At 52.7% G+C, this 13554-nt stretch overlaps 5 protein-coding genes across 5 annotated transcripts; 3 read left to right on the plus strand and 2 right to left on the minus strand.

Moving 5' to 3' along the window:
- Nucleotides 1–671: 671 nt before the first annotated feature.
- FIBRA_06719 (uncharacterized protein) lies at nt 672–4105 on the plus strand (the record flags this gene model as incomplete). Its single annotated transcript, XM_012328431.1, has 14 exons — nt 672–882; nt 935–1579; nt 1643–1720; nt 1777–1881; nt 1943–2071; nt 2128–2145; nt 2211–2235; nt 2301–2359; nt 2418–2689; nt 2752–2794; nt 2860–3099; nt 3157–3227; nt 3278–3360; nt 3412–4105. The coding sequence occupies 14 exons, from the start codon at nt 672–674 to the stop codon at nt 4103–4105; spliced, it is 2673 nt and encodes an 890-aa protein (XP_012183821.1).
- A 166-nt stretch (nt 4106–4271) lies between these two features.
- Nucleotides 4272–7387, minus strand: FIBRA_06720 (uncharacterized protein; the record flags this gene model as incomplete). The annotated part of the gene is made up of 5 exons (XM_012328432.1): nt 4272–5994; nt 6061–6809; nt 6859–7152; nt 7212–7326; nt 7374–7387. 5 exons carry the CDS (start codon nt 7385–7387, stop codon nt 4272–4274), a joined length of 2895 nt encoding a protein of 964 aa, XP_012183822.1.
- Nucleotides 7388–8119: 732 nt separating this feature from the next.
- On the plus strand, nt 8120–10139 carry FIBRA_06721 (uncharacterized protein; the record flags this gene model as incomplete). Its single annotated transcript, XM_012328433.1, has 5 exons — nt 8120–9127; nt 9184–9267; nt 9323–9727; nt 9784–9889; nt 9946–10139. The coding sequence occupies 5 exons, from the start codon at nt 8120–8122 to the stop codon at nt 10137–10139; spliced, it is 1797 nt and encodes a 598-aa protein (XP_012183823.1).
- Nucleotides 10140–10654: 515 nt separating this feature from the next.
- On the minus strand, nt 10655–12582 carry FIBRA_06722 (uncharacterized protein; the record flags this gene model as incomplete). The annotated part of the gene is made up of 2 exons (XM_012328434.1): nt 10655–11671; nt 11728–12582. The coding sequence occupies 2 exons, from the start codon at nt 12580–12582 to the stop codon at nt 10655–10657; spliced, it is 1872 nt and encodes a 623-aa protein (XP_012183824.1).
- A 326-nt stretch (nt 12583–12908) lies between these two features.
- Nucleotides 12909–13464, plus strand: FIBRA_06723 (uncharacterized protein; the record flags this gene model as incomplete). The annotated part of the gene is made up of 4 exons (XM_012328435.1): nt 12909–12977; nt 13040–13129; nt 13178–13237; nt 13291–13464. The coding sequence occupies 4 exons, from the start codon at nt 12909–12911 to the stop codon at nt 13462–13464; spliced, it is 393 nt and encodes a 130-aa protein (XP_012183825.1).
- Between the last annotated feature and the right edge of the window lie 90 nt (nt 13465–13554).

Below are 13554 nucleotides of genomic sequence, written 5' to 3' on the forward strand. Positions count from 1 at the left end.
GTGGAGAATTCTGCGGATGCATTTGACGCGTCCGGAACGCGTCGTTTCACCAATCGCAATAGTCAGAGACGTTGCCTACGCTGCTACCAACGTCCTCCGTGCATACGCAAAGTCGCATACTACGTCTTCGTTTGCGCGCCGAAATACACTACGATTCTTCTGCCGGGGATAACCGGACCGGAGTTCCGTGCGGAGGGGTGATGGAAGTCGATCGTCGTTTTGTCGGTTCGTCGCAGCTCTCTGCTCACATACGAAGAAACTCACCGAGGTGACTTAGCCCAAGCTGGGCGTATGTTGTTGCGTTCTTCGTTTTTATTGTCATCAAATGCACCTTAGCATACACCAACACCTGCTCGCATCGGTGTCTTCGACACTGGCATTTAGCGCACCTGGCATCTCTTGAGAACAACTATGGCATCTCCTTGTTTGAAAAAATAACTCATGTCCATGAATGCCTCCGCCTTATTCAATGTCGCCACCATTCTTTCTCGCATCCACGCGGCCTATCTTTCCCTTCGCTCGAGCACCCATCATCACATGGCCAGTCAGCTCAGTCAAATGACCCTCGACCCACTGCCATGACTCCTTGACCCATTCCGTATGCTCTCTTATATTCATTTTGTGTTTCGGTCTGCCGTCCGAGCTTTGTCCTACTCTCGACGCAGAGTGACATGCATTCCCTCACTCGCGCTCTCGCAACTCTCGTTCTCCTCGGAGCTGCCTATAGTGCAAGCACATTGGACTCATGCCCTGGATACACAGCAACCAATGTACAAACCTTGGGTCCTACTCTAACAGCAGACCTTGTTCTAGCCGGGCCTGCATGCAACGTATATGGCCCAGATATTGAGCGCCTGCTCCTCCAGGTGACATACGAAACTGGTGAGCCTTATCAGCCCTCATAGAGCCATCGTACCAGCTGAACTCTCGCAAGCATCTCGTATCCATCTTAAGATCACAGATCCATCTGCCGTCCGCTACGAAGTACCTGAATCCGTCTTCCCTCGGCCTACTGCCAATGCGTCCACAACCTCATCCGCCGCTCAGATCGCCTTCAACTATACCGCCTCCCCCTTTTCTTTCTCCATCCTCCGCACGTCTACAAATGAGGTTCTCTTCAGTTCTGTGTCGTATCCGCTCGTCTACGAACCGCAGTTCCTGCATCTTGCCACCGCCCTGCCGACAGACGCAAACATTTACGGGCTCGGAGAGAGCACAGAGAATTTCCGCCTCCCGACAGAAAATCTCACGCGCACGCTCTGGTCGCGCGACGCGTATGGCGTCCCGAATGGCACTAACCTCTATGGGAACCACCCCGTGTATGTCGAGCACCGTACGACGGGCACGCACGGCGTGTTCCTGCTCAGCTCGAATGGCATGGATATCAAGATCAATACGTCGGATACGGGGACACACCTCGAGTACGATGTTATCGGTGGCGTGCTCGATTTCTACTTCTTGGCTGGCAGTGAGACAGACCCGACGGAAGTGATAAGACAGTATGCGGAGGTTGTGGGCACGCCTGCGGAGGTCCCATACTGGGCGTTTGGGCTGCACCAGTGTCGCTTTGGGTACAACAGTGAGTGCCGCTTGTGCATCCTGTACGTATACAGGTTTATATTGCTCGTGCTACCGTTCGCAGATTTCGTTGAGGTTGCCGATGTGATTACGAACTACTCCCTGGCTGATATCCCGCTCGAGACGATGTGGACCGACATCGGTGTGCTCCACTCTCTTCACATTGTGTATCGAGTCCTCAGCTGACCGCATATACAGATTACATGTGGAACCGCCGCATCTTCACGCTCGATCCGGACTACTTCCCCCTCACGCGGATGCGACAGATCATTGAGTATCTTCATTCGCACGATCAGCACTACGGTGCGCATACACCCCGTTATTCGGGTCTGTCTGACCGGGCCGCTGATAAACGATCATGCAGTTTTGATGACTGACCCCGCGGTGGCGTATGCTCCCGGGCAGGGATACGGGACGTACGATCGCGGCACAGTGGACGATGTCTGGCTGAAGGCGGCGAGTGGTAGCTTCTTTCTTGGTCTCGTGTGGCCTGGTGCGTCATTTGGTCTCATGCAACATATGCATCAGCGCTGATGAAAGCTATTAAAGGTGTGACTGTCTTCCCTGGTGCGTGATCTTTTCCCAGTCATTCAGAGTGCTTGATGGGGGTCTGATGATGGAGCGCGAGCCAGACTGGTTCAATCCGCTAGTGCAGGAGTGAGTTCAGCGGATAATTTGAGTACTGCCGTAAACATGGTCTGACAAGATGATGTCGGACGCAGATTTTGGACCAACGAGTTCCAGATGTTCTATAACCCGGAGACTGGACTTGATATTGATGGTGCGTGGATCGACATGAACGAGCCCTCCAGCGTGCGTCTTGCCATTTATCCCTCCAGGCTACGCTAGCACCACACTTACCCATAACGTCCAGTTCTGCGACGTGCCTTGTAATGACCCCTTCCAGCAAGCTGCAGACCAAGATCTGCCTCCCCCGCGCACAACAATCCCCCCGGACCCGAATGCGCCGATTTTCGTCAATTCGAGCTCGGCGGAGAACAGTTTTACGCTTGCGCTGCACAAGAGGCAGCTCGACAGCAACGAGAACGTGCTGAACCCACCGTATGCAATTCATAACGCTGCGGGCGCGCTGTCGAACCTGACGTCGTATGTACGTGCGTTCTCACTGTACTTACGTCGACGGTGGGCTGAGTTGCATACGTCCAACTGCAGTCCAACGCAGTCCATGCGAACGGACTGATCGAGTACGATACGCGTGAGTCCCATGTTGGGTCCAGTAATTCTGCTGCGTATCGCGCTGACTGGCGAACCGGACACCAGACAACCTCTTCGGCACGATGATGTCCACCACGACTCACAATGCGATGCTCGCGCGGCGTCCCGGGCTGCGCACTCTCGTCGTGACGCGCTCGACATTCGCAGGTGCAGGGGCGCGCGTGCAGAAGTGGCTCGGGGACAACTTCAGCGACTGGGCGCACTATCGCAACTCGATCGCAGGTATCCTGAACATGGCGGGCGTGTTCCATATTCCAGTGGTGGGTGCAGACATTTGTGGCTACGGTGAGTATCGTGTTTGTGATGTGTCAGTGGAGTGCTGAGGCGGGCAATGGAACGTAGCGGAGGACACGACGGAGACGCTGTGCGCACGATGGGCCATGTTGGGCGCGTTCTATCCGTTCATGCGGAATGTGAGTCGAAGCAAGTCTCCGCGAGGAAGACTCTGACGATGTAAGTGTAGCACAACGACGATACGTCGATCAGCCAGGAATTTTACCGCTGGCCGACCGTCGCACAGGCAGCTAGGAATGCGTTGAATATGAGGTACTTATGTTGTCCTCCGCTCCAGCTTTGCGTCATCTCATACGACGACAGGTACCGTCTGCTGGATTACATTTACACTGCGCTGCATCAAGCCAGCATCGATGGTACCCCGATCCTCAACGCGCTCTGGTACAAATACCCGCAGGATACCAACACCTTCGCGATCGACCTCCAGTTCCTGTTTGGGCCATCTATCCTTGTGTCACCCGTGACTGTGGAGAACGCGACGTCCGTTGACATCTACCTCCCCGACGACATCTTCTATGACTTCGCGACGTTCGCACCCGTGCGCGGTGCCGGTGCGTACGTTGAGCTCGCCGACGTGAACCTTACGTCCATCCCCGTGTACATCCGCGGCGGCGCGGTCCTCCCATTGCGCGCAAATGGCACGATGACGACGACGGCGCTGCGGCAGCAGAACTTTGAGTTCGTCGTTGCGCCTGGCCTGGACGACACCGCGACGGGAGCGTTGTATGTCGACGACGGCGTGTCGCTAGTGCAGCCGGCGACGACGGAGGTACAGATGGCGTATGTGAATGGCACGCTGACCGTTTCGGGCACGTTTGGATACCCGACTGGGGTGAACGTGTCAAGCGTGGTGCTTCTGAACGCTGTGCAGGCACCGCAGATAGTCAAAGTCAATGGGCAGGCTGTAGGCTCCGCCTCGTACGATGAGAGTTCGAGTGTTGTGACTGTCCCGTTGGGCTTCCCCTTCACCCAAGGGTTTACCGTGGAGTTTTCGTAAAGACATTCAGGAGACAAGTACGAATGTTCAAGGACTGTTATGTTTCTATTAGGAGCTGACTCTGTACGAAGTCACAAATAAAAATATCAATAATAGTATGGTGGGCATCGAGATGAACACCAGGAGTAAGTCAGAACAGATAATAATAATGATACATCAGGACAGGTTACGCGCTGTTGCCTGCGACAAATCTCCCCAGCTTCTTCCCTAGCATAATTTTGACCGGGTTGACACCTATCTTCTCTTCGAGGTCCTTCACCGTTCCCTCACGTACTGCATCGGTGAGGATCTGAGAAGCCTCTCGTTCATTGTCGAACCAGTGGCCCTCTACTGCTCCAGTCTCATTCTCGGTTTGGTCCTGGGCAAAGGGATCGACTTGATTATCTTCAGCAGCTTGTCCTGGTGCCGCCACACCCTCTGCTTCGTGAGCCTCTCCCGAGTGTGATAGCGGCTCTGTGCTCGCGGCCGCGCTCATAGTCTTTGCGTACTGCCTGGCCCGCGAATGCTTGGGCGGGGAGTACTCCGGTAACACAAGGTCTTCTGGCTCATCCTGACGGGCCGGGATGAATCTCAATATAGATGACCGGGGATTATGCGACGAGCGCGCCGAGCTTCTACGCGAGGCTTGGTCGCTCGAAGGACCCGTCTCTTCTCCATCTGCGGCTTCTAGGTGTTGCAGAGCCGCTGCCTCTGCTGCTGAGCGCATTTTACCAAGCGCGACGTCTGCATCTTTCAGCGAGCCCGCCTTGCTCCAGACCCTGCGCACTACAGCGGGGGTGAACCCGTGGTTCTCGGACATTGCTTGGATAGCGGACTCGATCCCGATCTTGACTACGACGGACGCATCTGCCTCGCTGAGCTGCAGATCTGTTTCGAAGGAAGAGGCGCGAGGACGGTGACGGATCACAAAGCTGTCTGATTGCCTGTGCTGTCGAGAGGTTCCAATCCAAGAATCATCCACTGATCTTGCATTCAGATGTGCCGTTAAGCGCTGTGGTGTCGACTGTGGTGCTTGGGCTAAGTTCATATTAGCCCCTTCCCGATGGGCGTCCTCTGCGCCATTCCTTCCAGCTTCTTGTCCCGCAAACTGATGACGGGGCTGCGAAGGCAGGACCAACGGCTCTCGTTCCCTTCCCTTCCCTTTGGGATCTGACGCACCGTTGCCGAAACGCACACGAGACACATTCGCGTCGATAAGTCCCTTAAACGGCTGGACACGATCGTTAGGTTGCTTAGATGGAGTTTCCTGTAGCGCGACTACGCTCTTGAAGGGGATGGCATTGCGAGGCCTGGGCATAAAATGATTAGGTATCACGAGGCCATTTCCCTGCGACGGTTGGCTGAAAGGATGGTGCTGGCGCACGGTGACGGGCACCTCGTTAACACCCACAACCGGTGGAAGCGGAGTACGCAGCGCGTCCTTGGGAGCTGACTCCTGCTGTTCATGTTTGATCGCGGCGGGTTCCCTTGAGGTGCCGTTGGGTATAGACTTGACCTCCGTCGCCTTGCCTTTGCCCTTGTGTCGACTCGGCGGCCATGCAGGTAACTCGCTATCCTCCTCTTCATCTCCTGAGATGCCGCGGCCATCACGATCATCCACCAAACCTCCTTCAGTATCGTCTTTCACTCCACTTGTTCGTGCTTGACGACTTGAGACATCTGAACGCCGCCTCCCCTTCGAATCTGTAAATGCGGTGTTAAACGCTCCCTCGTCCAAGCGTGGTGGCTCTCGCTTCCGCCTGTGCTGCACAGGAGTGGAATTCCGACTAGGATCCGGATCCGGCGTGGAAGGCACGGATGCAAAAATGTCCTCTTCACGTTGCCGGGGACGATAGGTATTGATAGAAGTGGGTGGAGGCCTGGGAGTGAGGTTGGCAGCATAAGTTTGGCTTGTAGGAAAGCATCAATTGTTAGAACGGAGAATGGGAAGGGGAATATGAATTGAAAGTGCATACGGGATTATATCCGGCGTCGGAAGCACCCCATCTCTGTCCACTTCTGCCCCATGAAGCCCAAGAACCGAAGATACTTCCAGCTCTTCTTCCCCTTCTCCCTTCCCCTCCTCCTCTTCGTCTGTCGCCTCATCGTCTTCTTCTGATCTCTCAAAAATCTCTCCGGAATAATCATCAGAAGGGGGAAGCCCAGAGTCCTCATCTAGCTCCTCCTCATCGACTCTCAAATCCTCCACGACCTGCTCGGCTCGTGCGGATTCCGTCTGACGAGTCTCTGAAGGGCGTTCTGGTAGGGCATCATCAGCATGCTCCTCCCTTGATTCCGCAATCGGTGTCAGATTGTTCTCCTGGGGAGCACTTTCGTCCTCACTCTCTACAATTCGCCTCTTCTTCCTAACACGCATTCCATCTCCATCTCCATCTCCATCATGATTGCGCCTCCGTTTTCGCTGCTTTCCATTCGCCCGTGAACTTTCCGCCAACTCTACATCTTGGTCCTCTTCCTTTTCCTCTTCCTTTTCCTCTTCCTTTTCCTCTTCCCTTTCCTCTTCCTCCTCTCTCGCTGCGAGTATTAGTACACGCGAAGTGCCCTCTCCTGAAGCAGGCTGCTGCTCTCGCTTGAACATACCACGAGGGGCATTTCCCTTCTGAAGCTCGACTATGTATTGATCGAATTCTGTGCGACGCTTCTTGTATCGCTCTCGCCAGCCCATAGCAGGGTGGCGTCTAGTCCACTGCCATTGGTTTCCCGTCTGGAAATCTGTGAGAAAATTCTGAAAGCCATATACACAACGAAGTAACCTTTTTCACAAGTTCTTCATATAGCTTGTTTCCCAGCCGACCAACGGGACTAGGGGTGTATTCCGCTAGGAATTTGATGAGGAGATCATCGTCTTCCTGGGAGAAGGAGACGCGGGGTCGACTACCGGGCGTTGGAGGTGTGGGTGTAGGGGGTCGAGGCAAGCTAGAGACCTTGTTGGGGTTTTTGGATTGCCACTTCGTGATACGTCGATCAAAATTATCCCGGTCTTTCGCATAACGATTTCTCCACGACTGCCATGTATGCCTATCTGACCATGCCCATTTACCATCCGCCTACATATAGCGGGACGACGTGTTTAGCTAGATGAGGTAGATCAGAGTGCACAACATACATTTTCCTCTAATGTTTTCCAAATGATGTTGCCACTTCTGTCAGACCCATTATGTGCGTACCTCCCTAAATATTGCACGATATATTTATCATCGTCCTCTGTGAATTCTTTGCGACTACGAGAATCAGGTTGGGCATGTTCTTGATGAGAAGTCGAACTCACGATCCTGGAGGCATATAAGTTTAAAACGCGTCGTGCAACTCGTTTTTTCTGATCAACTGCCGCCGTCGTGGTGCCACAGTCTGAACACTGAACAGTGAGAGTCCGAGAGGAGCATGGGTCATCACGTGGTCGCGTTCCCGATGAGTCGAGCAGACATGCTTTATATGGCAGTAAGTATATGCACTGTATCTAAGTAAGTCTTGTTCGAGGCTTATCTGTGCAATATATCACGCTCAACTCTAAGCTCTTGCGACACGACGTCGACGAGCGGGCTAAACCCTACACTGACTACTCTGCGCACAAGTTGCTTTATCTTGAAACTTGACAGTTTTTGTCTCCCGATCTCAGTGGCTCGCAGCTCGCGTCGTATTTCCTACATAATCTGTTTAAGAGCCTGTGGATCAAGGCCACCCATGAACTTGAATGAACGACAGGTTCGTTTGTACCACGATGTGCAGTAAGACCGCCTGGATGAGTGGCGTCAGAGGATTCATGAAGGTGCATTAAGCCCACGATGCACGAATGTCACGAGAACGGGTTCAGGCGAGTCTTGTCCTTTGTTGCGATGTATCAGCCACACGGTCATTCTCCTCTGGGCTGTGGCCACAAAAAGTGTGGCTTGCTGTGGCCGTGTCACAAAGCGTTATGGCAATTGGACCTACAGTACATAAGCAGCTTGTGGCTTTTAAAAAAGCAACCAATTTCCATCTTCTCCCCTACCCTTTCACGAACGTCCTTCCATCACGATGAACTTCATGGGACTCTTCTCCATATTCGAGCGAAGTCTCCTCGATATGTTGGCGCTGTACTGTCCCTTCCTCATGCGTAAACTTGCTCCCCGTGCTTTTCTTCCCATCGCTACCGTCTTCTCCCCATCTACTTCTACTACCGTTCCTCAAATTTCTGGTGTCGGCGTCGCCTGCTCTTTGGGTCTTGGTGCCTCATCACTAGCAAAACCTCGCCTCTCTAACATCCTCATCTCATTGGCAACCCCTCGCGTAGTTATCTCCCCTGCCGAGCCCGTCGGCGTCGGTGCCACACTCGCCGTGTCTTCTGATGATCGCCTACTCAATCACCGGCCCAACGCGTGTCCTCTGGTTCACCCTGGAGGAGCTGATACTATCCAATCTGAACACGACTCCGGCTCTGACATTAACCTTGTGCTTCCTTTAGGGCAACGCGCCTCACGGGAGTTGCTTACTCTTGCTTCGCCTGAAGCACAGGTGCCGCACAGCTACCGAGATTCAAACAGCGACGAGCATTCCTCTCGCGCTAGCTCTACTGCAGTCGCCTCGGATGAGGGTGACTACCAAGAGAAGATCCTCAGTCGTGGTGTCGTTTCTTTATCGGTATCTCAACCCATACCCTCGGCCGAGGTCGTCGAATTTGTTGCTACCACAAACGATCATGCTGCTGTTGAGGTCCATGAGCTCACTGACGACGATGATGACTGCGAAGAGCGCATCACGCCACATGACAGCATCGCCATACTTAAGAACGGCGATACGGACTACGCGTTGCTTGGTGTTCTGGGTGATGGCGGCTGCGGCCGCGTTTTCTTGGCTGAGACACAACACGGCGATGTGGTTGCTATCAAGTCCACGCACAAGTTAAAACAATATCGGTACAAGAAAGGCCGGGACTTACTCTTGAATGAAATGCACGTCATGGAGAAGGCTACCTCGAGCTGCAGCTCTTACCTGGCTTACCTCCTCGAGTCATGGGAAGATAAAGACAACGTATACTTCGTGATGGTACGTCTGCATCCATGTTGACTACAATATTTTATGATTTATCGGGGTTTGTGCAGGAGCATTACCCAGATACCCTTCGTCAATGTCTCAAAAGGGGCGCGATTGATCCCATTGATGCCTTTTTATATTGTGCTGAGATGGTTCGTGTGCTCATTTACCTCCATCTCGCGTGTCATGCTTATTCGTATTTAATAGCTGTTCGCGCTCAGCGAGCTTCACGAGAATCACACGATACATCGCGATATCAAGCCGGAAAATATCCTGATCGCTAAAGATGGAGGCATTGTACTCTGTGACTTCGGTCTTGCGTACACTGCCAAGGCGAACCGCAAACTAATTCGATGCAAGACTTTTGGCACCGTTGGCACGCCTGGTTATTTTGCACCCGAGATGCTCGACGCCAATACCCACATCCACGGCTACAATTGTACTGCAGATGTATACAGTCTGGGGCTTGTGTTCTTGGAGCTTCTCGCTGGCTTGAAACAGCCATATCATCGCGCTCGCACTGCTGGGGAACAAGTCCGATCAATGGCCGAAAGGAAGGACGATCTTGATGATCTGATCCAGGACGTCGATGCCCGCGATTTGGTGCGCCAGGTATGATTCTCCAGTGGCCGTTTTGTGGAGCAAGTGCTCACGATCGGCTTTGACAGATGCTCAAGGAAGATCCCAAGCTCCGTCCCACACCCCAGACCCTAATGACTCATCGATTCTTTGAGACCGTGGACTGGGATGTCATCAAGAGTCGAGGATACGATCGTCAGTGCGGTTCGCCTTGTTGATACTTGATCGTGTCTGACCCCTCTAATGTACAGATATTTATGAACCTCCTCTGCGCTTTCCTACCAGGCTCGAGACGAGCCTGTCGTTCTCTACGTTTCGATACGGCCTTGATTCCTCTTACGCATCGTTTGGCCGGGACGCGGACGGGATGCTTATGCCCTCCGAAGAAATCCTAGCACGGCTTCTCGCCGGCGGCGAAGACGACTTTAAATACCCCCGCACCTGAACGGATTTTACGTGCTCTCTCATACTGGATTCTGTCTCATCAGTTGCGCCATACTATACCGCTGCTAACTTGTCGTTTCGCTGTCCTGTTTTTCTGTTCCCGTCTCTCGTCACTCTCGCGCTAGGTGTAGCATTATCATTATTGTGTATTGTTAGCTTCCTTTCTTTTCTCTGAACACTCTTCCACACAGCTAAGTTGAAATATCATCGTTGTCTCCATGGCATTGTATGTCCGAGTTGGAAGCCATGATTCAATCCCACGCTTTTCAACAATTGCTTCAAATGAGCTTTGGTACTGGATCAAGATGTGGCATACTGCCATCATCCTCTTGCTATACATGCTGTTCAGCGAACCGTGGGACATCAGCAACCACAAAGATCAGATGTGTGAAGTCCAATCTCGGCAGGTTTTGGATCTGGAAGAAAACAAACATAGAATTTATGAAATAAGATACTACACTCGTATGCAAACACCTCTGACTCTATGAAAGAAAACAGTACTCAGTACAGGTATCATCAGAACGTCAGCTGCATTTCAGGCTGACTTTGAGCTAAAGGTATGTTGTCCTCGTCGATCTCCTTCACGTCGTGCAGCCACCCATCATAATCAACATCCCGATGCAGTAGCTCATTCACTCGATCCACCTGACCTTCCACATCAAATTGTGAATTGTAACCCAATCCAAAAATTCCGCTGCTCTCGCGCCTGAGAGGACCGCCAGCATCCTGAGAGCTGCCATAGTCTTGACCTCCAATGAAAGGGCCCAACCGCGGATGCTGCGATGATGTAAACCGTGGGGCAAACGCGGCTGGATTCTGAGAAAAGAGAGGGGATATTGGCGACCGAGGCTTCGGCCGTGTGGAAGATCCTGATGACCCGGAGGCGGGGGAAGAGAAAAAGGTCCTAGCCGGTGACGGCTCTCTGACCTCCGCATGGACAGGCAACTCGTCGTGTACGACATCATTTCGAGGCCCATGGATCCTCTGGGATGCTTGGCTGGAGGACATTGCATTGCGCGAGGGTGGCCTCGGACGAGGCTTGGACCTCCGCGAGGATGCCAACAAATCAGTCAACGTCGGCAGTGCCTGCCTCTCAGGCGTCGTTGGGACGGGTAGGCCTCTAAAGTTGCCTAGCCCAGGGATGGCGGACTGGGATCGTGGCGACGAAACCAGTATGTCGGCGCCGGAAGAAGTTGCCTGGGGAGGAGTAGAAGGGGGTAGTGGAGCACCGGAGCTTGGATCATAGATACGAGGTCTCTTGCTCGAGGGTGTTATATATGCGTGGCGGTCCGAGATGTCCATGGGGGTTGGCGTCGTTACTCGTGGGTGTTTCCTCGGTCTCATCGAGGGGGAGTGTGCCAAATCACCAGAGGAAAGTTCAACGGGTTCATACCGTAATGCTTGCGTCGGTGGAGGCGATGACAGGGGAGATGACGGATGTTCATGAGGCACAATCGGCGCAGGTTTCGCTTTGTCATACCGCCGCGGCGTCGACGTCTGCAGCTGAGACGGAAAAGATGGTGGCAGAAAGGACTGAAAGATACAGTGTCATTAATGCTCGTGTTTAATTTCAATTAAAGGTCACTGACCATCTCTGACAGGTCTGTGATCTTTGGATGATCGCCAGAATCCAACGGATCCAACTGAATAGCGATCCCCTCTTGCCTTGAAGTCATGAGACCATCAGCCGACGGAACTGCGTTCAAGGCCTTTTGCGAGTTCTCGACAGATTTACTGTTGCTGGAGCTTGTGCGCTTGATAATAGCGAACCCAAGTGAACCTTGTGACTGAGCTGCACCATTGTCCCTCACTTTCTCCTTTTCGTTGCAGCGCCCATCTGTGAACTGCAAAATAGAGGGTTCCTCGCCCGTTAAGACGACATTAGCTTGCCAAGAAGCCACCTTTTCTCGAATGAAGATGGCTTTGCTATCACTTGGCTGTAATGCTCTGGACTTCCCCTGTTCCTGTCGTTCGGTCTTGGTGCTCCCACTCCAATATTTAGATGATACGTTCACAGCATCAGGATTATGCCTGAATTTGCGACACCACCTTCTTTCGTAAGTAACCCACTCTTCTGCGGTCTCTGGCAAGACCCAGTCGACATCTTGAGCGTTCAATTTCCGTGTATCACCCATCCGCACACTGCTGGAAACACCCACGTAACCCCTGCTGGTGCATCCCAGCTTGACCAACGCCGAAACATGCCCCCACTTAGGACTCGTTGGGTCACCATAAGCCTCACCGACAGCGTCCGTGATTGCTTGGTTTATCCGTCGAGTTCTCGAGCCGAATGGTACTGACGATGTGGGCGACGGCGGGCACAATTCCGCAGGGAGCAAGGCGAGATTCGCCGATAGTTGATGTACATACTGCGCGAAGTTCTGTTTGGCGCCAGTCCATGTAGAATCAGAGGAAGTAGACGGCAGCGAGACCGGATCGGGCATGGCAGAGTAGTTGAACTAAGGCTTCAAGCAAACTTTCCAAGAGAGCAAACAAGAACTTTCAACAAGATTCAACATCTACTTTCAGGGAATGCCACACCGATGTATGGAACAGCCAGAGCAAGCATTGGCTGAAGTGGGACGAGGCAGGAGCGGTCGTAGGTTGAGGTTCGGCTGAGATTCAAATCACTTTACGCGATCATGTGCACCGCGTCAAGCGACGAAATGAGGTTAGCGCCCGAATGCCAGTCCAGCGTCTAAGCTCTGTCAAGCTATGACCTTTGGTGTGAGGCTCAAGGGTGTATCCACTCTTTTCGTACAAATACAGAATGGGTCGCGCACAGAGAAAACGCGCTGAAGGGCAGGATACGAAGAAACCCAAGCAATTTTTGACCAGTGTAAGTGTACATGCGCACACTGATATTGTCGTTGACTTATTTCTTTACTAATTCGAGCTCAGGACGCTGCTCTTAAGCTGGCGGAATCTATTTCCGAGACTCAAGAAAGTGTCTCCCACAAGAAAGTGGAGCGCCACCAGCAGTTGGCTCATGTGAGTCCATCCCTTCTCCGAGCGTGACAATATGTCGAGATTCGACAGATTGTCGCAGAAAAGTCTAAAAACAAAGCCGCTAAAAGCCGCCAACCAAATACCAAGCTGGTGAGCGGATTTTGACGCTATCGTACAAAGCGGCGTATCTGACATCATCGTAGAAAGAAGCAAAAGCAGTTGCGATTGCTGCCGCAGCCCGAGCGAAGAAAGAGAAGGCTAATTCACGGAAACAAGCCAAAATTGCGATTACATCGAAAGCACACAGATCAGTTGATGAAGCTGGCGACGGCATGAAGCATGTCAGCAAACCTGTTAAACATGTCTCGTTTGCATGATGACTTCTCAGTCTTGTTCCAGACCGAGATGACACGAAAGATATAACTCAGACGAGACCAGCGAAAAGCATCTGGACCAAGCAGATAAGC

Source organism: Fibroporia radiculosa, assembly GCF_000313525.1.
Source record: "Fibroporia radiculosa TFFH 294 genomic supercontigs, scaffold8592, whole genome shotgun sequence".
Lineage (NCBI taxonomy): Eukaryota > Fungi > Basidiomycota > Agaricomycetes > Polyporales > Fibroporiaceae > Fibroporia > Fibroporia radiculosa.